Raw genomic sequence first — 25,242 nt, 5'->3', positions numbered from 1 at the left:
CCCTGTAATTTTCATTCCCTCTGAAGCATCTGACACTGGCCACTATCAGAGACTGTATACTGGGCTATTCACTGGTCTGATCCACTCCTGTGGCTATTCTTATGTTCTAAAGACACACGCATAACTTTACACACATTTCTGCAATGGCCTGCTCATATGAGTAAAATTACGCACATGCTTGGGCTCTGATCCTGCAAACACTTTTCTAGCCATCAGTACGTTATATGTTTAAGGGGCAACATTTTTCCTTGTGCAGACAGCCACACCTCTGGACAATAATACTATCCTAAGAGCTTTTCTCAGAGAAGCTGATACAAAAAGTTGTATTAACAGAATATGTTTTTATAAAATGCTGCTTTTATATTATTCTTTTTCATGTTGCTTGCTTATCCTCATACTGTCTTAATAAAGGTTAGTTGCTATTTTCTCCAAGAATTAATTCTTCTGTCTTTAAAATAGTGTTAAATTCTTTCTTTAATGTGTGAGAACTGGGTTATGGAAGTGATGTTTGCATGTTATTGGTGTGATTCCTATTTGTACTGTGGGTAGTGACCTAGAAGCCCTAACCAAGGGCTAGATCAGTGGTTCCCAAACTGGAGGGTGCGGAGGAACATTGGTGGGGTGGGGTGTGTGTGGAGAAGTGTCCAGACCAGCCGCCACAGAGGGTGGGAAGGAGTGCTGCCCAGCACTCTGGGTGCCACTCTGCTCCCGGCCCTGCCCCACCCCAGCTGCAGCTTGGCTCTCTCCCAACCCTCGGCCTCAGCTCCAGGCTCCCAGTTGAGGTTCCGAGATGGGGGGTGCCAACAGGTTCCATTATGGTGGGAGGGGGCGTGATGGAAAATGTTGGGGACCACTGGGCTAGATGCTACCCCAACACATGACAAGAGACAGCCCCTGTTTTGAGGGCTTGCACTGTAAACACTCAGAGTGAAGTGACTTGCCCGATGTCACGCCAGAGGCCGAGCCAAGACTGGAACCCAGGCGCCCTGGCTCCCAGGCCGCTGCTCTAGATACTGGGCGCGCACCCTGCAAGGCGCTATCCGTGCCTTTCTCCTCATTGGCCAGGCACAAATCATGGCAGCCGCGCCCCCGGCAGCCCGGCCCCGCCCTCTGTGGAGGATGTATCCGCAGCTGTCGTCACCGTTCCGGCACGTAGCCCGCGAGGAGTCAGGCCGCCAGCCATGCCGGGACTGCTGCTGGGGGACGAGGCCCCCAACTTCGAGGCGGACACCACGCAGGGCCGCATCCGCTTCCACGATTTCCTGGGAGACTCGTGAGTAGCGCAGGCTGGGGAACCCGGGCTGCTGCCCGCCCGCGGGCCCGGGGTACGGGACAGGAACCCTGACCCGCCCCGGGTTGGGAGGCGGAGATCGGGATCTGCGGGCAAGGGCTGGGTTGTCAGCTCTTGGGCGGCCGGCTGGCTTCTCTTCTTTCACTCGGGGGGCTATAGGGTGGGGGCGTCTCTTCCTTCTCTCTCTGGGTGGTGCTGTAGGGTGAAGGAGTTTGAGAGGTTCCTCTTCTTTCTGGGGGGCTATAGGGCTAGGAAGTGAGGGGGGAGAAGTGGCTGGGTTCTTTTCTTAAATGGAGGGTAGGAGGTAATGGCTGACTGTGGGGTTAGCTGGAGGGCTGGGTTTTGTCCTCTGCACAAATGGTATCAGGCACATTAAGAAACTTGGAATAATTTTATTCCTGACTCCATACCCCCCTCCCCCAAACCCAAGCCTCTTCTCTCTTTGCCAAGCTCTCTCCCTCCCTCCCTACACACACAGGCCTTGCCTACACCAGAAAGCAGAGTATGCTAGTATAGTTTATACTAGTGTCCCTGTGTCTACAGTTGGGCTATTGCTGGCATAACCTTTAAAGTATCGACCAAAATTCCACACACCCAGTTCTATTCTTGCTTGTACCAGTGTTGATCTAGAACAGCAATGGGCAAATATTTTGTCCTGAGGGCCACATCTGGGTAGGGAAATTGCATGCAAGGCCTTGAAAGGGTGAGAGGGGGTGCAGTGTGCAGGAAGGGGCTCAGGGCAGGGGGTTGGGGTGTGGGTGGGGGCTCAGGGTTATGATGCAAGAGGGGTGTGGTGGGGGCTCAGCAGAGGATTGGGGTGAAGGAGGGGTGCATTGGGGGGCTCAGGGCAGGGGGTTGGGGTGTGGCAAGGGGTTGGGATGCAGGAGAGGTGCAGCCAGGGGTTCATGGCAGAGGGTTGGGGTGTGGGGTGCAGGAGGGGTTCAGGGTGCAGGCTCCAGATTGGCAGCAGCATGTCGTGGGTCTAAGACAGGGTCCCTGTCTGCCTTGGCCCTGTGCTGCTCCCAGAAGTGGCTGGCACCGTGTCCCTGCGGCCCGGGGGGGGAGGGGCAGAGGGCTCTGCGTGCTGCCCTCACCTGTGGGTACCTTCCCTGAAGGGGGCACTGCCTGGAGGTGAGGGCAGCATGTGGAGCCCTCTGTCCTGTCCCTCCCCCCCACACACACACACTCCCCTAGGGGCTGCAGGAACACGGTGCCAGCTGTGTCCGGGAGTGGTGCAGGGCCAGGGCAGGCAGGGAGCCTACCTTGGCGCCACGGGGGGTGGCAATCCTATAGGCCAGATCCCCGAGCTGTAGTTTGCCCACCCCGATCTAGAATAACTGATTCAATGGTGTCATTCCATATTTAAAGCAGGGTAGCTGAGAGCAACATTTGACTCATGACTTGGCTTTTCATTCTGTTTCTATATAGGCTCTTCTCCTTATGTTCATGGTGTAGGTAAATTTGTTGCATCCCAGTGTCACAAATGAGTCTGATTCTCCTCTATAACTGTTACATTGAACACCTCAGAGCCATGTTGGGTTTTTCTTCATGTTTCGCTTGGACCTTCCCCAAAGTTCAACGTGTCCAGGGGGCTGATGTGCCTGACTTGAGAGGAAAAATATTACAAGAACTGTCTCATTATGAGCTCCCTTTCCAAAACTAAGTACAGGAACTCCTCACTTAACATTTAGTTATGTTCCTGAAAAATGTGACTTTATGCGAAATGATGTTAAGCAAATCCTATTTCCCCATTAGAATTAATGTAAATGGGGGGGTTAGGTTCCAGGGAAATTTTTTTTCACCAGACAAAAGACTATATATTTCATTTATATTATATAAAACACACACACAGAATAAGTTTTAAACAAACAATTTAATACTGGTACACAGTGATGATGATTGTGAAGCTCGGATGAGGTGGAAGAGTCAGAGGGTGGGATATTTCCCAGGGAATGTCTTACTGCTAAATGATGAACTAGCAGTTGTCTGAGCCCTCAAGGGTTAACTCTCACACTCTACAAGGCAGCAGGAATGGAGGGAGGGGAGACAGCATCCCACCCTGTGTGTGAGAGAGAGATGTGCATTTCCCCTCCAAGTACGCTGACCCTAATCTTTAGTACACTGCCTTGTTAATTAGATCAGCTTTGCAAGCCCCCTTTATCCTGAGCCCTGTCCTGTGTCCCCCCTGCTCTATGGAAGATGGGGTAAGCAGAGTGCCGGAACAGAGGGGAGGAGGACACCCTAATATTAGACCCCCTCTTCTCCCATCGCCCCCACACAGCAAGCAGGAGTCTCGGGGAGCAGCTCCAAGGCAGAGGGCAGGAGCAGCACATGGCAGTGGGGAGAGGGACAGCTAAACTGCTAGCAATTGATAGCTTGCTGGGCAGCTGCTGCACGGGGAGCTTAGGGGAGCAGGGAGCTGATTGGGGGCTGCCGGTCCATCCTGATTCCAAGGCCCCACCAGCTAGCTGCAAGGGGCTGCTCTTCTTGCAAGCAGTGAAAAAGCAGGCAGCTGCCACTTTAAAGAAGCATATTCCTTAATTGATTAGCAACAAAACAACCGGGACAACTTTAAGTGAGGAGTTACTGTATAACAAGAGATTGGCGGGTGAGGGAGGGTGGTGTGTCTACGGCTATGCCTGTACTACAAGGTAGGTATGCAGTGCTACTACACAAAAATAAAAGGAAGGAATTGTCTCCCTTATCTGTTTTATATTGGAAGTAACAGAGTAGTGCATAATCTGTTGTTGTTTCCTCTTAAGTGAAGAGGTTATCCCCTGTGAAAACAAGACCCAAATGAGAACTCTCAAAAGTTTATGGGAACATACAGAAGGAAACTCTGACAACATTTTAAAAAATAAATAAGCACGTAATGGTCCTTGCCCGTATTGTGTATCTGTCAATCTGCAGTACAGTTCTGATCTTGTGTGTTCATACAGATATTATGGACACTTAATGGTTACACCTGAGGCACATTGGCTTGGGAATAAATAGGGGTCACATTGGCAAGAAAAAGTAATGTTCTGCCCACAAGCCCAGCTCTACCACTGGAGGCACCGAAAGGAAATTCCACTCTTCCCTTCACAATAGGATTGTCCTTCTCCCTTCTTGCATTCTTTGGTCTGTGGTGAAATAATTAACAATACTGACTGCTTTTAAAATGATCATTAAGCTTCAGAGTTAACTCCTTAATGCATACACACCTTTCTCACAGTGATTTCAAACAAGTTAAGGCCTTGTCTGTAAAGAGACGTTGCATCACTCTTGTTAACCTGATGCAAACCCCCAATATGAATGCTTAAATAGACTTAGGTTTGGTTAATGCAAATCATTGTGACTTTTGTGTCTAGATAAGCTCTCGGGCTGAGGTTACTCCATCAGCTTACATTAAATTTATATTAATCTTCCCTTAATCATAAGGACTAAAGACTTTTTTAAATGCTTTCATTTGGACAGCCTCCAGAAGAATGTGCTGGTTTGATGACCCCAAGGAACTGGTCCAGTTTAACCCCTCTGAATAAGTCACCTTCTGATATAACACAGACTTGAGCAACCTAGGGAATCCTTTCCTAAAAAAAAAAGTACTATTCTGCCCACAAGCCAGGCTCCACACTTGAGATACCAAACAGGGAAACTGCTGCTCCTTTCAGAATAGGATTGGCCTCTTCCCTCTCACATACTTCGGTCTGCATTCTGTTCTTTCCTAAAGGGCCACTAGGCAGACACCGTATCTTCCCCTTAAATCATTCCTCCAGCTTCACTGGATTGGTGCTCACTAAGTTTAAGAGGCCAGTCTCCACCTGATCTCTATCAGGTGGCTAAGATTGTGAACGGTGCCTTTGAAAACCGCATGCCTGCAGTGAAGCCCTGCCCTGTTGAAGTCAATGGGAATCTTACCATTTAGTTTAATGGGGCAGGGTTTCACCCCAGTTTTCTAAGTGATACTGTGACTTCACCACATCTTTTGGAGATAAGCTGCATATGTTAAATAGCTGAGCAGCAAAGCAGAGATTCTGAGACTAGCAGCTTCAGTTCGACCACTTACTATTCCGTACCTGACTTTGTCCGTTGGAGTAAATGAGGCTTAGTTCATTAGCGCTTGCACAGTGCTTTGTGACACTCTGGGTCCCTGAATATTGTATTTCTAGTGTGGGCAGATCCACAGACTTCATATCATACGTAAAGTTTGACTTCTGGTCACACTACAGAGGCCCAGTTACAACACAGTTGTCCCTATGCCCTTTTAAATGCAGCTGCAATATGGAATATATTTTCTCACAGAACTCAGAATTTACAAAAAAATTGCCATTTTCAGTTTCTGGTCCTCCTGCTGTAGCATGAGGCAATTCTAGCGAGGTTTTGGTTTCCAAACACTGCAGCAGAATGTTTAAAGCAAAACAAAATTTTTCAGTGAAGCTTTTAACTTTCTGAAGGCACGTCTATTAGTTTCTGTAAAATTTCTTATAAATCCTAAATGTTGGGACTAAGTTGTCTGGCCATCCCTTGAAGTTTGAAATAGGCTAGTATTTTGTATTTTCACAATCTACAGCTCAATGCATAATGTACCATCCTGGTGAAGACTGCATAGGATCTAGACCAGAGGTGGGCAAACTACAGCCCGCAGGCCACATCTGGTCCTCAGGACCACGGCCCTTGAGCTCCAGGCTAAGGAGGCTAGCCCCTGGCCCTTCCCCTGCTGTCTGCCCTCTCCCGCAGCCACGCCACCATGCGGGCAGCGCTTTGGCCGGTGGAGCAGTGTGCTCCTACGGAGCAGAGCGGTAGCATGTCTAGCTCCGGCCGGGGGGCGCGGCTGCCAGACACGCTGCTCTGAGCAGCATGATAAGGGGGTTGGATAAGGGGTGGGGGGTCCTGGAGGGCAGTCAGGGGAGCAGGAGGCAGTTGGATGGGGAACGGGGGTTGCATAAGCATGGGGAGTCCCGAGGGGCTTGTCAGGGGGTGGAGGTGTGGATAGGGGTCAGGGCAGTCAGGGGACTGGGAGCAGGGGGGTTGGATAGGGGGTGGGGTCCTGGAGGATGGTTAGGAGACAAGGAGGGGTGGGTTGGGTGTTCTGAGGGGGCAGTCGGGGGTAGGAAGTGGGAGGGGGCGGATGGTGTGGGCGCCAGACTGTTTTGGGGAGGGACAGCCTTCCCTACCTGGCCTTCCATACAGTTTTGCAACCCCAATGTGGCCCTTGAGCTAAAAAGTTTGCCCACCCCTGATCTAGACTGTCTGTTACTCACCACTGCAACACAGCAAGTACAGTAGTTAAAAGGGGACTGAGGATTTAGGTAACAGTAGTCACTATTCAGTCTAAAGAGCATGCATCTTCCGTAACACTAATAGGGAGCATGCTGTAGTGTAAAATACAAAGTGCTGAGCCCACATTGCCAGAACATGTGTTATCAGGCCAGTCACTCAGTATCCGAGGATAACACTTACTGGTATGAACCAGAGTGGGGTTTGGAAAGAACAGGATCCCATTTAGGCTTTGAAACAGCTGAGTCATTTCTGACGTTGTGTAAACAAGCTCTAGTATTTCATGTCAGATTACTCATTAAATAACAAAAAAGGCAAACAGATCAGACAGTGGAACTTGGGAACAAATCTGCATCTTCACAGAATCACAGATTCACAGAATCACAGATTATTAGGGTTGGAAGGGACCTCAGGAGATCATCTAGATCATCTTTATACCCTATTTCCCCAAGTGGGAAGTATAAAAGAATATTAACTTTCACACTGGTTATAAAACAATCTCAGCCCCCAGAGCAATGTGACTGAAATGAAAAGCAGCTTCTGTGCCAGTTTGTTCAATATCTGTTGTCCAAGGTTTGTTCATCTGAAATTATAGTAATAGTTATTTCAAATGTGTTTTATAGGTCTGGGATGACAGCAGTTTCATGTTAGGGCATTAAAAGGCAGTAAATTTCCAAGATAATCTGGTGTCATGAAACTAAGGAAGATTTAAGAGAGTGAATAGAGGACCTTTGCTGCTAGAGGCAGTTCACGTGGTGCTGGCTGTCAGGTGCACTGAATGGGGGACTAGAAGGCAATGTGTTAGGTTTGGTAGTGAAGGAAGTAGGGATAGTAAAAAGCTGAAATCTCCACACTGGGGCAGGGCCACCATTATGTGATTTGATTTGAGCTGGAGAAGCGATTGTGATCATGACTGTCACTGGACTGCTGCTAGGCTCTTAGTGGAGTCTGATGGCAGCACAAAACTCAGCCCAGCAGAAGAGGATGGTTTTGAAATGGTCTGTGTTCATGTATGCTATGAGGAAACAGTCTGTCACCATAGTGCCCAAAGCTTGCCACCTGAGGGCCAAATGTATTATTTCAAAAGGGCAGCAGACAGCCAAGGGGAGGGACAGGGCTATGGGAATGCTCCTGGCACTGCTCTTGGGGCTGTATTAGATGCTGTGGGAGGTCATGCACCACATTTCCCTCGGGTAGCAGCAGGACTGATGATGCAGAGGCCTCAGGGCACAGCTAAGGGTATTTGCTTTCCATTCATAATCAAACAAATATTCAGCTTATCACAAACTAGGCACCATGGCTCTAGCACTTATAGTAGGATACTGGGAATCAAACTGGGTTCTCATCTCTGTTCTATCTGTGACTATCCCAGAGCCTCAGTTTCCTTATCTGTGACATGGGTGCTCCCTCTTAGCAGTATGATCTCAGTTCATTATTGTATTTGCAGTATTTTGGCCTGGTCTACACTAGAATATTAGGTTGTTTTAACTACATTGGTCAACAGTGTGAGAAATCTACACCCCTGAGCGGTGGTGTTACACTGACCTAAATCCCCAGGTAGACAGCACTAGGTCCTTGAAAGAAGTCTTCTGTTGACCTGGCTACTGCCTCTTGGAGAGGTGGATTACCTACATCTACTGATGTAGTGTCTACACTGAAGTGCTACAGCAGCACAGCTGTATTGCTGTAATATGTAAGTGTACAAAAGCCCTTTGAGATCTTTGCATGGAAAGTTTTCTGTAAACTTGGGTTGCGGTTTTTATGCCAAGATCAGCAATGGTGGAGTGAATTGATTCCATTCCAGGCCCAATCTATAAATTATGCAGTACTTATTTTAGCAATGCTTCATATATTCCAAAGCATGCTACGAGAGATAGAAGACCATTATCCCATGTTATAGGTAGGTGGTGCCGGTGGAAATGAAGCGCACAAAGTTTATCTAAGTAGTGTGGGAAGTTAATTTAAAAAAATCCAGATCCGTCTGGGACTAGGGATTACATTTACATATCAGAATAATTTATCTGGCTTTTGTCAGATAAAAATGAGTGTCCTCTCAGCTGACTGAACTTGAGGATGGAACAGACTGAGGTTTGCTGTGGCAGCAGAAGCAGTATACTGGCCTCATTTGGCTGTTTAGGATGGTGGATTCTGGATGCAGTTGAATCTAAAAATCCCTCCTTTTAAAAAATAGTTTATTGAGGATCAAGACGCTGGCTAGGAGCCCCAGCTTATCTGTGTGTGTGCCAGAGAAGGGAATGTCCATAAAATCAGATTCCTATAAGTGCACCATTCTTCAAAATCCATTGCTAGGTTTCTAGGCACAGTCATGGGTTTTCATAATCCTCAGCCTATTATCCTCTGTCAGCGTTTGACCTTTGCAAGTATTTGTACAGGACTACAAATTATTTGAGTATAATTCATTCTGCACCACTCAGTCAGCTAAATAAGCAAAGGAAGTAGGGCTGTCAATTCATTGTAGTTAACTCGCCCGATTAACCCAAAAAAATTAATTTGGATGTTTTTCTATGTTTTCGTATATATTATATTCTGTGTTGTAATTGAAATCAAAATGTATATATTTTTATTATAAATATTTGCACTGTAAAATGATAAACAAGAAATAGTATTTTTCAGTTCACCTCATACAAGTACTGTAGTGCAATCTCTTTGTCATGAAAGTGCAGTTTACAAATGCAGATTTATTTTTGTTACATAACTGCACTCAAAAATGAAACAATGTAAGACTTCAGAGCCTACCAGTCCACTCAGTCCTACTTCTTTTCCAGCCAATCACTCAGACAAACAGCTTTGTTTACATTTGCAGGAGATAATACTGCCCCTCTTCTTATTTACAGTGTCATCAGAAAGTGAGAAAAGGCATTTGCCTGGCACTTTTTGTAGCTGTCATTGCAAGGTATTTACGTGCCAGACATGCTAAATATTAGTATGCCCCTTCGTGCTTCAGCCACCATTCCAGAGGACATGCTTCCATGCTGATGACGCTCATCAAAAAAATGCATTAATTAAATTTGTAACACAGTTTTCCCCCAAGGAATTCAATGTCCCCAATTCTGTGTTTTACTTGCATTCTGCCATATATTCATGTTATAGCAATCTCGGATGATGACCTAGCACATGTTGTTCATTTTAAGAACACTTTCACTGCAGATTTGTCAAAACACAAAGAAGGTATCAATATGAGATTTCTAAAGATAGCTGCAGCACTCGACCGAAGATTTAAGAATCTGAGAGGGACGAGGTGTGGAACATGCTTTCAGAAGTCTTTAAAAGAGAAACACTCTGATGTGAAAACTACAGAACCCGAACCACCAGAAAAGAAAATCAACCTTCTGGTGGCATCTGACTCATGATGATGAAAATGAACGTGCATCAGTCAACTCTGCTCTGGATCCTTATTGAGCAGAACCCCTCATCCGCGTGGTCGCATGTCCCCTGGAATGGTGATTGAAGCATGAAGGGACATATGAATCTTTAGCACATCTGGCATGTAAATATCTTGCAATGCCGGCTACGGATGTACCATAAGTACAACTATTCTCACTTTCAAGTGACATTGTAAATAAGAAGCGGGCAGCATTGTCTCCTGCAAATGTAAACAAACTTGGTTATCTGAGTATTTGGCTGAAAAAAAAAATAGGACTGAGTGGACTTGTAGGCTGTAAAATTTTACATTGTTTGAGTGCAGTTTTTTGTAATAACTCTACATTTGTAAGTTACACTTTCATGATAAAGTTATTGCACTACAGTACTTGTATTAGGTGAATTGAAAAATACTATTTTTTTTACAGTGCAACTGCTTTTAATAAAAAATAAATATAAAGTGAGCACTGTACACTTTGTATTCTGTGTTTTAAATGAACTCAATATATTTGAAAATGTAGAAAACCTCCAAAAATAGTTAAAGATGGTATTCTATGATTATTTAACAGTGTGATTAATCATGAGACAGCCCTAAAAGGAAGTGCAGTTGGGAGTTACTTCCAATTTTACGTTGCTCCCCATGGTGTATTTTGAAAATTGATAACATTTTCTGCCTTATGTCTACTCAACAGTTTGAGTTTTTATATTTCAGTGGTGTTCCAAGTTAGCTGGGTAGCTGTCACCAGATAATATACAATAATAAAAAGGTGCCAGCCCATTAACTCCATTAACAACCATGCTAAATACACTGTAATTCAGATCTACCTGAGCTACGTTGTAACTTTGTTTTGTCCCTGGGTAAACACTGCTGTTGCAGATCAAATAAGGTGGAGGCTGCACAGGCTAGTGTGGACTAATGTGTTTCATGTCTACTGTGGGTCAAGTAAAAAAAAAAATGCTGTGTGGCAAGTACTGTATGTATTTTGGGTCTCGATTTTTCTGAGATATGCTTGGCGTTGGGATTACTAATGAGCTGATGGCATGAGCTCCTGGCACTTTGAGCTGTTGTTGAGATCCCAGTTACCTAGCTAAAAGTGTTCTAAAAATGCTCACTTCTTTAAGTATTGAAGTGAGCATTCTTCATACTTGTAGAAATGTCTTCATCTTTGAAGACTCTTTGTAATAGTGTTTATGTGGGCTGTTTCCCCCTTTTTTTAAACGGTCCTTCCCCAGCTCATCAACGGGGAGGTGATGTGGCCTGGTGGATAGAACACTGGACCCTGTGATGCAGGAGACCCTGCACTCCCCTCCAACTCTGCCACTGGCCAGATAGGTGAGCGTGAGCATGGGCAAGTCATGTCCCCTCTGCATGCCTCAGTTTACCCATCTATCAAAAGAGATTCAGGAATACTGACCACCTTTATAAAACACGTTAATATCTACTGATAAAAAGCACTATGTAAGAGCTAGGTATTTATCACACCAGAACCTAGAGCTATCACAGCACATCAGCTGGTAACTACTAATATTCTGAGGTTCAATATAACAGACCAGGCCAGGACAAGACCTATCACCTTATTTTGAAGGGATGTCCCCATCTAGAGATGATTGACTAGATCAGGGGTCGGCAATCTCAGGCACGCCCTGGCAGGCCGGGCCAGTTTGTTTACCTGCTGCATCAGCAGGTTCGGCTGATCGCGGTTCCCACTGGCCGCGGTTCGCTGGTCCCGGCCAATGGGGGGCTGTGGGAGGCTGCAGCCAGCACATCCCTCAGCCCGTGCCGCTTCCTGTAGCCCCCATTGTCCTGGGATGGCGAACCGCGGCCAGTGGGAGCTGCAGTCGGCTGAACCTGCCGACGCGGCAGGTAAACAAACTGGCCCAACCTGCCAGGGTGCTTTCCCTGGCGAGCTGCATGCCAGAGGTTGCCGACCCCTGGACTAGATGAAAACTGTATATAAGGTGGTAACTGGGGTTGTAAAATATCAGTGACCATTTCAGGATGTTAATTCAGGTGACTTAGTAGTAGAGTCTTGTTCCAGTGGCTCTTAAAAGGGTCTAATGTGTTCCGTATACATTGGCATTAACTTCATGGTGATTCTACTTGAAAAAGAAATGCAGCAATATTTGTCCTGGAGGATGGGAGCGGAGGTGGCAGCCACTGGAGACAAATCACTTTAAAGTTTTTTTTGTTTTGATATGGTGACGTGAACTGTGGGCATCATTAAGCTAATGTGGAGAGACCAAACAGGGAGATGAGAATGACTAGTGAGGATTGGGGAGAAGAGTTCTAAAAGCCTGAAGGCTCATTCTGCAAGATTCACTTCACCTCAGCCTCTTACAATGACGGCGACGCAAGGAGGATCTCTTAAAGGAATTCCTTGGTCACTTGATGATGAGATGAACAGCGCACTTAATTCCCGCGGCTAGCAAGCTTTAAAATATCACCTGCAGCTGGGTATTTCTCTGTGTGTCTAACAGATTCCTAATCAGAATCTGGGCTCATTCTGTTGTTGTCTTCTATTCTGTTCCCTTTCAGATGGGGCATCCTCTTCTCTCATCCCCGTGACTTCACTCCAGTCTGCACCACTGAGCTGGGTCGAGCAGCAAAGCTGGCCCCTGAGTTCAGAAAGCGAAATGTTAAAATGATAGCCCTCTCTATTGATAAAGTCAGTGACCATCTCGCCTGGAGTAAGGTATGCTGGGGGTGAAGAGGTGGCAGCAGGGAACTCTGTGAGGGAGGCCTGAATAATTGCCTGTATTACTAGCATGCAGAAGAGTTGGTCTTGCTTTGTAACATAAGCACGCTAATGGAATAAAGCCATTGACTGGCAAACATACTCTTGTTCACCAATAGGTATGTATGGTAGGTGTAGTATACACCACATTAATAGGTATATGTATGGTATTAAAATATAAATAGATGTGTGTTGGAAAGTTATATTAACTAAATGTGCTCTGCTCCCCCTTCAATTCTGTTCACCCACACCAAGTATCCCACAACACTGCAAAGCTGAAGGCAACTTTGGCATTAGAAAATAGGAAGCCTATCAAAGCCACAGTACACGAATGGCACATACTAGCACAGGTTGTATCTACACCCAACTAGTTTGGGATGTAGTATTTAAAACAGAGCTAAGAAACAGAACAAGAAGTTAAGGAACTGGTACAAACTGGTGGGTTGAATTTTTAATTAAGTATAAAGAGTTTTGTAACTTGTAAAAAGCACACTATAAATACTATTATCTGAAATTCGTGTCTTTTGAAGCACACCTTTTGCATAAGGTGAACATGCTGCAAGAATTTGCTTCCCAGAAGGAAGGTACGTGTGTCGCCTTTTCCTGCTCTGTATTTATACCATAAATGTGGCTAAATTCTGTCTCTTGAACATTTTTAAGAACAAACTGTCAGTGTAGTTAAACAATTGGCCAGGCTACACCTTTTCATCACTACTCTACTCTACCTCCACCCCAGGTTCTGGGTCTTAGAAATCTTTGAGGCTTGTAGTTTTTTTTGGTTTTGACTCTCTCCCACGTCAGATCAGTGGGCTCAGTATTTTGATCAGAGTGCAGATATTTGTAATTTTATTAGACAGTATGACTTGGCTGGTTCAGCTCTGCCCTGTCTATCCCTCACCTTTTTCTTTTCATTCTTCAAGTGGTTGATTGTCAAGCTTTGAAGCCAAGGCTCTGCTTCCACCATATGGAAATGAGTATGGCTTTATAGTAGTCCCTTCCTTAATGCTGCCTTAATCAGTCTTGGCATAGTCCACTGTTCATGGCATCCTAATCATTCTTACAGCATAAAATTACTTCAAACTAGGAGTTAGACAGGAGAGAGTTTCTTAATGTATGTGGGAACCAAATGATGCCCTCAGAGAACAGTCAGCAATCACTGAGACCTGCGGGATAGACTGAGAAAAGGGTTGTGGTTGATAACCACCTGAATGTGCACTCCCAATGTGGTGCCTGGTCAAGAGAGCTGACATTATCCTTAGCTGTGAAAGCTGGAAAATGATTGTGAGTAGGGATGTGGTGTTAAGTCTGTGTAGGACTATAGTGAGACCATTACTGGAATATTGTGCACTGTGCTAGTATCAACACTTCAAAAAAGGATGTGGAAATATTGGTCAGGGTTTAGAAAAGAGCCACGAGTGATTTCAGGTGTGGAAAACGTGCTTTTTAATGAGCTTTGAAGTTCAGTCTACTCAGCTTATCAAATCAAAGACTACAGGTGCTTTTATCATTTTCTGGAAATCCCTACAGGAAGAGAAGGTTTATATAAGAGAGGACTCTAATCCACTGGACAAGGCAGACTAGAAATAAAGTGCAAATATTTGAGTGAGACTAGTGACCTATTGGAACAACTTACCGAGGGATGTGGTAGCTTCTGTATCTCCTGACGTCTTTAAGCAAGATTGGATGTCTCCTTTCTGAGAGATCTGTTCTAGTTCAATCAGAAGTTACATGCATGAGGCAGGAATTACTATGTGTAGGTCTATAGCCTGTAATGCAGGAGGGTCAGACTAAGATCATAATCCTTGCCTTAAAATCTATGAATAACTTCTCCTCTGAGCTCTTGTGAATGCATTTCAATCCTGCCTTGCAATAACCCCAGCTCTTCCAGTCCTCTGTCCCCACAGAGTTCTTCCAATACAACTGAATATTGGTCTCCATGCTGTTCTATTCATGGGTGGCTCTAGCAAACATTGCCAGTTGTCATGATCTGGGAAATAGTCTCACTGTTGAAGCACCCTGTACACGTACAGCATTATAGAAAACTTTGAAATGTCTGTTTAATGTGCACAAGTTTCCACTGGAAACTAGAGATTAGGCTTCAAAATGGTTCCTAAAAGGAAAATGAACTCAGATTTGAATCTAACTACCAGGATGCTGAGACTGAGCAGGGATGATATGAATCGTAAACAGCAGCTGATTCTATGACTGGCATGACACCTTCACCAGTTGGTTAATGCGAGTTTGAGAGCAGAGGATCATACTGGGACTGTGAGCTTTTGAAGCAAGTTGAAGAGAATCCTGCTGCATCAGAGACAGGACTGGAGAGGGAGGGATGATCAGACACCACTGGGGTGCTCCAGGGGTTACAGCTCTTTCTTATCAGCATCTAACTTACAAAGTATGCAAGGCTGTTCTTATCAGAAGCAAAAACAACTGATGGATTGTTTTGGAATCATCTTTGTACATTTGATACTGGAGACAATCCACGTGTCTATGTCCCTCTAGTCATTAAACTGTTGAAATGCCAGGATAGATCCCAGGAGAACTAGAGAAGTGATTAGGTTAATGCTGGAGACCCAGAGCACTGAACCGGGGTGATCATAGTTAAACTTCTTCTGGAAGCAACAAGCCAGGAGCAAAGCCCCAAGAGACCCCTGCTCAGTTGTTGAACATAGCAAAGAGCTTTAATGGCAAGAGAGAGCAAACCCTGATGTGCAGATGCAAGCTGGTCATTGTCCATCTGGGCAAAGGCAGTCTGCATAAAATCCTAGACTGAGGCCTATGAAGTAAGGATTGCAGCTTCTTTCTTAACTGGATCAAACAAAGGGGGGATTAGAGAAGGAGCATAACTTTGCTAAAAAGAGTCAGTTTTTCTCAATCTGTACCACTATTGTCCAGCGAACTTCTCTTTGGATTAACCATAGACATGTTGGGCTGGATAGGACCTCAGTAAGTCATTTATTCCAGCCCTCTGCACTGAGGTAGGACCGAGTAAACCTAGACCTTCCCTGACAGGTGTTTGTCCAACCAGTTCTTAAAAGCCTCCAATGATGGGGATTCCACTGCCTCCCTAGGAAGCCTATTTCAGAACTTAAGGGCTGTTAAAAAGAGGATGGTGATCGATTTGTCCTTCAAATCCACTGAAGGTAGATCAAGCAGTAATGGGCTTAATCTGCAGCACTCCCAGCACAGAAGGTATAAATAGTAGTAACAAGACATCTGTCTAATGTATAAAACAGGGACTGGCAACGTTTGGCACATGGCCCACCAGAGTAAGCACCCTGGCCGGCCAGGCCCATTTGTTTACGTGCCACATCTGCAGGTTCGGCCGATCGTGGCTCCCACTGGCTGCAATTTGCTGCTCCAAGCCAATGCAGGTGGCAGGAAGCGTTGACCAGCACATCCCTTGGCCCTCGCTGCTTCCCGCAGTCCCCATTGGCCTGGAGCGGACGCGGCAGGTAAACAAACTGGCCCGGCCTGCCAGGGTGCTTACCCTGGCGGGCTACGTGCCAAAGGTTGCCAATCTCTGGTATAAAATATTGTTGCCATGCTATGGGATTTGTAGAAGTCTTAGAGAGTAGCGCAAAGACTATACAGAGACTTTTCTTGACACATTAGGAGTTGAGTGGTTACAAACAAATTTAAAGTACCCTTGAGAAATTACCACCACGTTAGGTTTATGGCTATAAAGAATTGGCTGAGACATATAAGCAAAGGATCAGCAGTCACATAGGGACCAGTGCACTGGCCACTGAAAAACAAATGCCTACTTCACTAGGAAAGCTTTGCCCAGCAGTCACTTCTATTAACAAGTGGCATCTCTGCCCTTCCTGTTCCTCCCAAGCCAGACTGTCCTGCCCTTAGTAAGTGGCAGGCAGAAAGACTAGGGTTTAAATGGCCCTCTACGCTGATGGCACATCATGATATTGTGTGGGAGACTCCTATGTCAATGGAAGAAATAGTTCAGTGCTGGTAGCAAGAGAGCTGCTGTTCTGGGAAAACATGGTCTGTTTGCCTCAGACTTTTTGCAGTTCTACAAACTCTGCTAATTGGCACAGTGGCTCTGCTCTTAATATGCTGTGCAAATGCTAAGCAAGTCACCACAAACTATATAAATACATTTTTAAATTGGACTTGGAAAGGACTTGACAGACTAACAGTTTGGTCAGATCCAAACTCAACCCTTGAGAAAATGTTTCTGCTCAGAAAATAGACTCTTTAACTAGGCCAGGTTTGGATTAGGGCATGGAACTGGTTTGTCCTACATTAGTACTGGACAGTCATGGTGCAATCTCTCCGATTCTAGTTGTAGATAATCTCTTCACTGTTCCAAAACCACAGCATATCAAATTGTGTGTTTCTCTGCCAGGGTGATGGGTTAGACCACTTGGTTAATGCTGGGTGGGGTGGTTACGGTGTACTTTTTTCCCCAGAAAATGTGCATTGCATCTTCCATTTGAACCTGACTTAGTCTGCACTCTTTTGGTGGTTTTTACCCTAGCCAGCCAGTACTGAGGATAGTGAGGTAAATTGTTCTGGGTCTCATTGCTGGATCTAGGCCTTGGCTAGAGAGCAAAGTTCCACCCACTAAAGAACAGGGGCCGAACCTACCTTTGATCTAAGTGGTACAACTGTCACTGATGTCGGCATGTGTTGTACCTGCTTACCACAGGTCTAAATTTGACTCTAGCTGTGTGTAATGGGACCTTTTTTTAATTATCAGAGGTGAGGCCCAGGGAATCACATGTTCAGAATGATTCATATCCATCATCAGTGAGCCCTCTTTATCTGAGCTCCAATACAAAAACTCTGCCCCAAATATGGGCTCTTTCAGCACATATTGTGTGATTGATTAATATTGCATTGTACTACTTAAAACTAGGGCTGTCAAGCGATTAAAAAGATGAGTTGTGCTGTTAAACAATAATAGAAATCCAATTTTTTAAAATAAATGGTAGTTTACTACACTTTCAAATATATTAATTTCAGTTACAATACAAAGTGTACAGTGTTCACTTTATTTAGTTTTAATTACAAATATTTGCAGTGTAAAAAACAAAATATTTTTAATTCACCTCCTTCAAGTACTGTAGTGCAATCTCTTTACTATGAAAGTTGATCTTACAAATGTAGAATTATGTACAAAAATAACCTGCATTCAAAAATAAAACAATGTAAAACTTTAGCGCCTACAAGTCCACTCAGTCCTACTTCTTATTCAGCCAATCGCTCAGACAGACCAAGTTGGTTACAATTTGCAGGAGATAACGCTGCCCGCTTCTTGTTGACAATGTCACTTGAAAGTGAGAACAGGTGTTTGAATGGCACTTTTATAGCTGGCATTGCAAGGCATTTACGTGCCACATATGCTAAATGTTTGTATGTCCCTTCCTGTTTCAACCACCATTCCAGAGGACATGCGTCCATTCTGGTGACGGGTTCTGCTTGATAATATCCAAAGCAGTGCTGAGTGACGCATGTTCATTTTCATCATCTGAGTCCGATGCTAGCAGCAGAAGGTTGATTTTTTCTTTTTTGGTGGTTGGGTTCTGTAGTTTCCACATCAGAGTATTACTCTTTTAAGACTCCTAAAAGCACGCTCCACCCTCTCAGATTTTGGACGGTACTTCAGATTCTTAAGCTTTCGGTCGAGTGCTGTAGCTGTGTTTAGAAATCTCACACTGGTACCATCTCTGTGTTTTGTCAAATCTGCTGTGAAAGTGTTCTTAAAACGAACATGTGCTGGGTAATCATTCAGGACTGCTATAACATGAAATACATGTAGAATGCAGTAAAACAAAGCAGGAGACATACAAGTCTCCCCTTCTCCCCTCCCCCCACCCTCAAGGAGTACAGTCACAAAATAATAATGCACCAATTAAATTTTTTTAAATGAGCATCATCAGCATGGAAGCATGTCCTCTGGAATGGTGGCTGACCCACAAAGTTTAGCATATGTGGCATATAAATGCCTTGCAATGCCAGCTACAACAGTGCCAGTCAAACACCTGTTCTCACTTTCAGGTGACATTGTAAACAAGAAGCAAGCAGCATTATCTCCCATCAATGTAAACAAACTTGTTTGTCTTAGCGATTGGCAGAATAAGAGGTAGGACTGAGTGGACTTGTAGATGGTGGCGAGTGATGGGAGAGGGAGCAAATACCTGTAACGGTAAAAGTTAAGAGACGTTTTCTCTCTACACTGTAGCCCTGTATCTCCACATATCTGCCCTCATGTCCTCTTCTAACATCACTCCTAGTGGGTAACTACAGCAATGGGACTCGAATTCAAAATCTTGTTTAGAAAAGAATCCCCTACCCCAGAAATCTAAGGTAGCCTGAGCCAAGAATCCTCATTGCCTCTGCCCAGGCATAGCACGTTAATCCGTACATTGAAATCCTGAGGTGTTGCTAGGAAAATTGGATGGAACTTTTTTCTCCTCCTTCATCTGAGTGTTCAGAAAGCACTGAGCATGCCTGTGCTTCCTCTCCGCTCCTGCCACAGGACATCAATGCTTACAACGGTGATGAGCCCACAGAGGAGCTCCCCTTTCCCATAATTGCTGATGCGAAGCGGGAACTTTCAATCCAGTTGGGCATGTTGGACCCAGACGAGCAGGACAAGGAGGGCCTGCCGCTGACGGCACGTGTGGTGAGTTCAGGCTGCATGTGGGGCACTAGTTTAAACCAGGTGTGGGCATGAATAGAGTTGGACAACACTGTTCCTAAGGCCCCGGTGCCTTGTCTATACTAGCACACTACCCCAGTGCAGCAGCCTAAATAACTGGTCCACTGCATACGAGTGACTAGAGCAACTGCCTGGCTGGAGAATGGGGCAGATCTTCGAAGCAGTTCAGTGCCGAGGTTTGCTAGTGGGGATTTGCGTGGGTGATCCCTCTCCTAGCTGTAGCTACCCTCTGTTGGAGCCCAGCTGTGATGCTGGTCAGGAGCCAGAAGCATGTTAGTATGCTGATCCTGCACTGCTTTGTCCTGCTGAGAGCGTGGCCAGGTCGGTAACGCTCCTTGTCTGGAATCTCAAATGGGCAAGGAGTAGAACTAAACGGGCGGAGGGCCTCCGTGGATGCCTAAAGTCCATTTTGTGACGTTCCTTCTCCCCTCCAGCACTAGCATTAAAAGACTGTTGTCCCATTTCAAGGTAGGGACCCGCAGATAGAGGCGGCAGTAATGCTCCACACAGGAAAATAAACCACACACCTGAAATATCAGATACTGCATAAGAGCACATGGCCACTTTTCCTTTGTATGTGGCTGCATCTTTCCTCTAAAAGAGATGAGACTGTTTATTGTAAAACCTAGTGTCATCAATGTAAATAGCCCTTGTTCTGTCCTAAATGCTTAGTCTAAAACAGACAGGACCCAGGACTGCCTTTCAGAAGAGGGAGAGCATAGGGATTAGGGGTAGGAAGGATGGAGCAGGGATTGCTTTGAAGGAAGCAGTGGGGTTGTTGATGGATGAGGGAGACTATCAGTACTAGAATACCTGTCTCACGGAACTGTGGCTTACCTGACGCTGTTAAATGCTTGTAGCTGATGTAAATTCAGGTTAATCTTCTATTCAGATTCCCAGAGTGTCTCCTTATGTGTCTCTGCTGTTCAGGTGTTTATTTTCGGCCCAGATAAGAAGCTGAAACTGTCAATCCTCTACCCAGCAACCACTGGCAGAAACTTTGATGAGATCCTAAGAGTAGTGGATTCCCTTCAGCTGACTGCAAAGAGCAAGGTTGCTACCCCAGTGGACTGGAAGGTAAATATCTATAGAGCTACAACCCAGTGCTGTAGGGCAGCTCTGGGTGTAGAGAAGGGCAGTTCCTAGAGCAGAGGTAGGTAAACTATGGCCCAAGGCCACATCCGGCCCGTGGGACCGTCCTGCTCAGCCCCCAAGCTCCTGGCCTGGGAGGCTAGCTCCTGGCCCCTCCTCCGCTGCTCCCCCTCCTCTGCAGCCTCAGCTCGCTCCACCGCCGGCGCAGTGCTCTGGGTGGCGGGGCTGTGAGCTCCTGGGGCAGCACAGCTGCAGAGGCCGGCCTGACTCTCTCTGAGCTGCATGGTGGTGGCGGCAGCATGGCTCGGCTCCAGCCGGGCAGTGTGGCTGTAGCGCCGCCAACTGTTGGCGCTCCAGGCAGCGTGGTAAGGGAGCGGAGAGCATGGGGGGGTTAGACAGAGGGCAAGGGAGTTCGGGGTGGTGGTCAGGGAGCGGGGGTGTGGCTAGAGGGCGGGAGGGAATGGGGTTGAATGGGGGAGCAGTCAGGAAGAGGGGTGCTAGATGGGGTGACGGGGCAGTCAGGGGACAGGCAGAAGGGGTGGGTGGATGGGGCTGGGGTCCCAGGCGGGCTGTCAGGAATGAGAGGAGGCTTGGATGGGGTAGTTGGGGTCTGCAGGTGGTCAGGGGACAGGGAATGGGTGTGTGTGGATAGGGCAGGGGTCCTGGGGGAGGAGTGGGGTCTGTCAGGGAACAGGGGTGTTGAATGGGGCAGGAGTCCCGGAGGTGGGGTGAGGGGGCAGATAGGCGGTGGGGGCTATGCCACGACCCCCTCCCTTAACCAGCCCTCCATATAATTAATTTACAAAACCCGATGCTGCCCTCAGGCTAAAATGTTTGCCCGCCCCTGTCATAGAGCCTCTGTGCCCATTCTCAGGACAAAGTGAAGTTAGGTAATTATCACACAGAGGATGTGCTAAGAGACATGGATCGTGAGAATCCCTGCTATCCTGGGACATGCTAAGGGAACACCATGAGGCTGAGAAGTAGAGCTGGCTGGGAGAATTCGGATGAGTGCTTCATCGGAATTTGCTGATTTGGCAAAATCAGACTTTTGTTGCAACAGTCCAATTTCATCAACGTTGCAACGGAATCCAGGCCTGCAGACTGCCCCAGGGCTGGGACTCCATTCCCTGGGGTGGAAAATCTGAGTTTTAATTCCTAACCAGAGCAAACCAGATCTCAGAATAGCGCAGTCATCTATGAAACGGAATTATCTTTCTCCACACAGCTGTGCTCAGAGGTGTGGTAACAGTGGGAAAATAACAGTAACAACAGCACTGTCCGCATTGCGCTTGTTAACAGTCATATGTGGCTGGTTTAGAGATAACAGAAGGAGAGACAGTAATTTATTATCAGTGTGGGCTCTGCAAGGCTGGGGCAGAGTGAGCTGAATTCTGCTCCTGCTTGTGCATGATAAGCAGAATTGTTCTGCCAGTTACAGAGCCCAGTGCTGCCCTAGTTTCAGAAAAACCTCTCTTGCAAACCAAGCATCTGGAATCCTCCAGAGCCCATCACTCTGACACCCCACAAAGGAGTTTTGTCTTTCTTAATCTGAGGAGGGAGACCCATGGTGTCCTACAGAAGTTGACCATTCTGATGCTTGCATATGTTATCTGCATCAAAGAGAAGTCTCATTTGATCCATGGTGTGTTATAGACTCATCTAGGTCCCTTTTCCTAATGGAAAAATCTTCATAGCTTTTCATGATTAAACAGAACAGCTCTCTCCTGATGTGCATAACACTGGGAAGACTATTTTCATCCTAACTATGAAGCACTCTCTTTAAAACCCAGCTGAGTACCGCTATGGGTAACTGCTGCCTCATTAAAGTGAGATCTTCTGGTGCAGGTAAAATCCACCATCTGGCTGTGGGCATCCTTCCGACTTGTTACGATGTTAATGAACTAGTGAGAGTTCATCACTGGCCTTGGACTCAGGACTGCTTAAGGAGTGTTGCTTTTAGCTTTAATAGAGGCTGACATCTTAGAACTCCGATCCTCCCGCTTCATTCCTCACTGCTGCTGTGAAATGCCTTGTAGCTGGGGAGTGTGGCAGAAGTCTCAGTAGACACTGGGTTTGTTACGTGGTGTTACAGCATCAGCTAAGCTTCCAAAAAGGGCACGTGTCTTTGACTGCACTTCCACCTCCTGACTCTTCAGCTTCACACTGATGTTGCAGGAGTTCGCTGTGCGTTCATGGAAAGGAGCATGTTTTTATACTGCTCATATTGCTGGGGTGTCCATAAAGGACCAAAGAGGGAGATTTTCTTTGCTGCTTCTCTGGGCCTGAGGTGTGTGGCTTTGTGAAAGTTTTATTTTGAGAGGGGAATTCACAAAAGCTGGGGGGCTTAATGGAAATTCTACCCTCTTTGGGTACACAAGCACTCATTGCAGTATAACTTATGTCACTTGGGTGTGAAAGTTACCTCCTTGAGCGACATAAGTGACATGGACCTAAGCACCCCTGTGGGCAATGCGGTGTCTGTGGGAGAGCTTCTCCCACTAACCCAGCTACCACGCTCACAGGAGTGGAGTAGTTAAGCCGACAGAGCTCCCTCCCATCGGCCTGGAATGGTTGCATTAGAGCTTACAGTGGCACAACTGCATCACTGCAGCTCCACTCTTCAACCCAGGGGTCAGCTTCCTCCTTGTGAGCAGATCAGTGGTGGTGGCCAGGTGAGTTGTATTGTCGCATAGGAACTGATCAGCGAACTGGTGTAACGTGTTCCCTGGTTGGAAGACAAGTGGCAGGCAAAGGCGTAAAGATGAAGTCCACCTATTTTCCCTTTACACCTGTCTGTAAGTTACTTATCTGGCTGCACCTCCCTCCTTTGCTGCTGCAGTGATACTTGTCCTGTGCACCGGCTGACTGCCAAATTGGTCCAAGTTACATTACTGATGCCTCTCTCGCACATAGCCCATCTCCATTCAAGTCACTGCTGAATATGTCCCAGAGGCTTCATGGCAGCCAGACGTCTTGCTGCACATCTGAATATGGCACAGTGGGCTCAAGAGTATATTCATTTTCCACTTCTGCCTCAGCGGGGGTAACACCTCTTTTGGAGCTGGTGAAATTTTACACTGGTGTTGAGGGTGGCATGTGCACATCAGTGTATACAGTGACTAAGGCCTTAATAAAAAAGGGTGGGGGTTAAAGTCTCGCTTCTTAGCGGAGGCACCTTGTAGAGTCCCTCCATTTCTCTGCTTCACTAATATATTCCCTGTTTCTTACTAGCGTGGAGACAGTGTCATGGTTATTCCCAGCATGCCAGATGATGAGGCCAGAAAGCTGTTTCCTGAAGGAGTCTTCACCAAGGAACTCCCCTCGGGCAAGAAGTATCTCCGCTACACTCCGCAGCCTTAGAGCATGTCACCGCCGCAGAGATACCAGGCTGCCGATCATGGGGTTTTAGCAGAGCCCTTTGCCTTGGGGTGACCTGCATGGGATGGGGAGCACGCACAGAGGCTGCTCCAGGGAGTAGCTGTCAGAACAGTTAAACTGACAGCTGCTGTGCCTGGTGTTAGCTTCTCAGGGAACCTTTGGGGGGCTGGCTCAGAGCTGACTAGTGTCATGGCAGATGCTAGTTCTGATAAGCCGTGTGATCAGCAGCCTTGTATTGTCTGCTTGAAAGCAGTTGGGCTGCAGCAGTACAATCTGAAATTCTTGATCATTCATCCACTTGGTACTCGCCCCACACACCTTTATAGCTAGAAAACTGAAATGTCTCCTCCAGTGGGAACTGCTAAACATGTGGAAGAAGATGATGGATTTGTAATAGTGCTGAATGCTTGTTCTCTTGGGTCTCTCCTATATAATATTGGTGCTGAGGCAGAGTGGAAGAGGCTTCAAAAGGAAGATCCCATCCTCCAATGAGATACATCACTCCAAGTAATGATTCACAATGTGACAAAGATTATCAAAGTAGCTACAGCTGGGCTTTGCGAATTGCTGAATAAGCAGCCAGAATTGGATGGGGTGGTAGCTTATGAATTGTCCAAGCTGCCATGTGCCTTTTAGAATTCAAACTACTCTTAACTAACTTACTTTGACAAAAAGAACAAGAGTACTTGTGGCACCTTAGAGACTAACAAGTTTATTTCAGCATGAGCTTTCGTGAGCTACAGCTCACTTCTTCACATCTGAAGCTGTAGCTCACGAAAGCTCATGCTGAAATAAACTTGTTAGTCTCTAAGGTGCCACAAGTACTCTTGTTCTTTTTGCGGATACAGACTAACACGGCTGCTACACTGAAACCTGTCATTACTTTAACAAGTTTGTTACCAAAGCTGATGCTGCATTAGAGGAGCTGTAGGCTCCTCTGTAGCTGCATGGCTTTATTACAGATCTGTATTTTTCGGGGAGGGGGTTGCCTAGATAGTTGCCTGATATTTTTGCTTTCTTGGAGGGGGGGGGGGAGTTCAACCAATAAAGCAGCACTTACCAGAAGTGTGTGTGTATGTCTAGTGTGTTTTTATCTCCTCCTTATCTCAGCATTCCAACATGCCCCATTAGGCTCAAAATACATTAATCACATGGCCTTGCCTGGTGGAGTTTGCAATGGAGACTTACACAGGTAACCAGAGCTCTGGATTCATACCAGCCTCGTAGTATTTGCCATCCTTATCACTTAGTAAATGAAGCAATTATCTCAAAATACAGGAGACTCATCAAAAGCAACTAATAGGATTATCTTTACACATTTTACCTTTTGTCCCCTTACTTTCTGAATCTGGCTGAACCCACCCTCTTGTTTGCCCTCGAGAGGTGGTGTAATCATTTCCATAGAGTATATGGGGCTT

General features: G+C 46.2%; 2 protein-coding genes across 2 annotated transcripts in view; both read left to right on the top strand.

The window, feature by feature from the left end:
- SUCO (SUN domain containing ossification factor) overlaps window positions 1-25,242 on the top strand; it is a 900,323-nt gene that overhangs the window by 650,693 nt on the left and 224,388 nt on the right. The window lies entirely within an intron of this gene.
- PRDX6 (peroxiredoxin 6) lies at window positions 1,133-24,889 on the top strand. Its single transcript, XM_050963416.1, has 5 exons — window positions 1,133-1,273; window positions 12,465-12,621; window positions 19,169-19,315; window positions 20,282-20,428; window positions 23,678-24,889. The coding sequence occupies exons 1-5, from the start codon at window positions 1,182-1,184 to the stop codon at window positions 23,804-23,806; spliced, it is 672 nt and encodes a 223-aa protein (XP_050819373.1). The 5' UTR covers window positions 1,133-1,181; the 3' UTR covers window positions 23,807-24,889.

The sequence above is a fragment of the Gopherus flavomarginatus genome, chromosome 7 (genome assembly GCF_025201925.1).
Source record: "Gopherus flavomarginatus isolate rGopFla2 chromosome 7, rGopFla2.mat.asm, whole genome shotgun sequence".
Classification (NCBI taxonomy): domain Eukaryota; kingdom Metazoa; phylum Chordata; order Testudines; family Testudinidae; genus Gopherus; species Gopherus flavomarginatus.
This window is presented reverse-complemented; position numbering and strand designations above follow the sequence as displayed.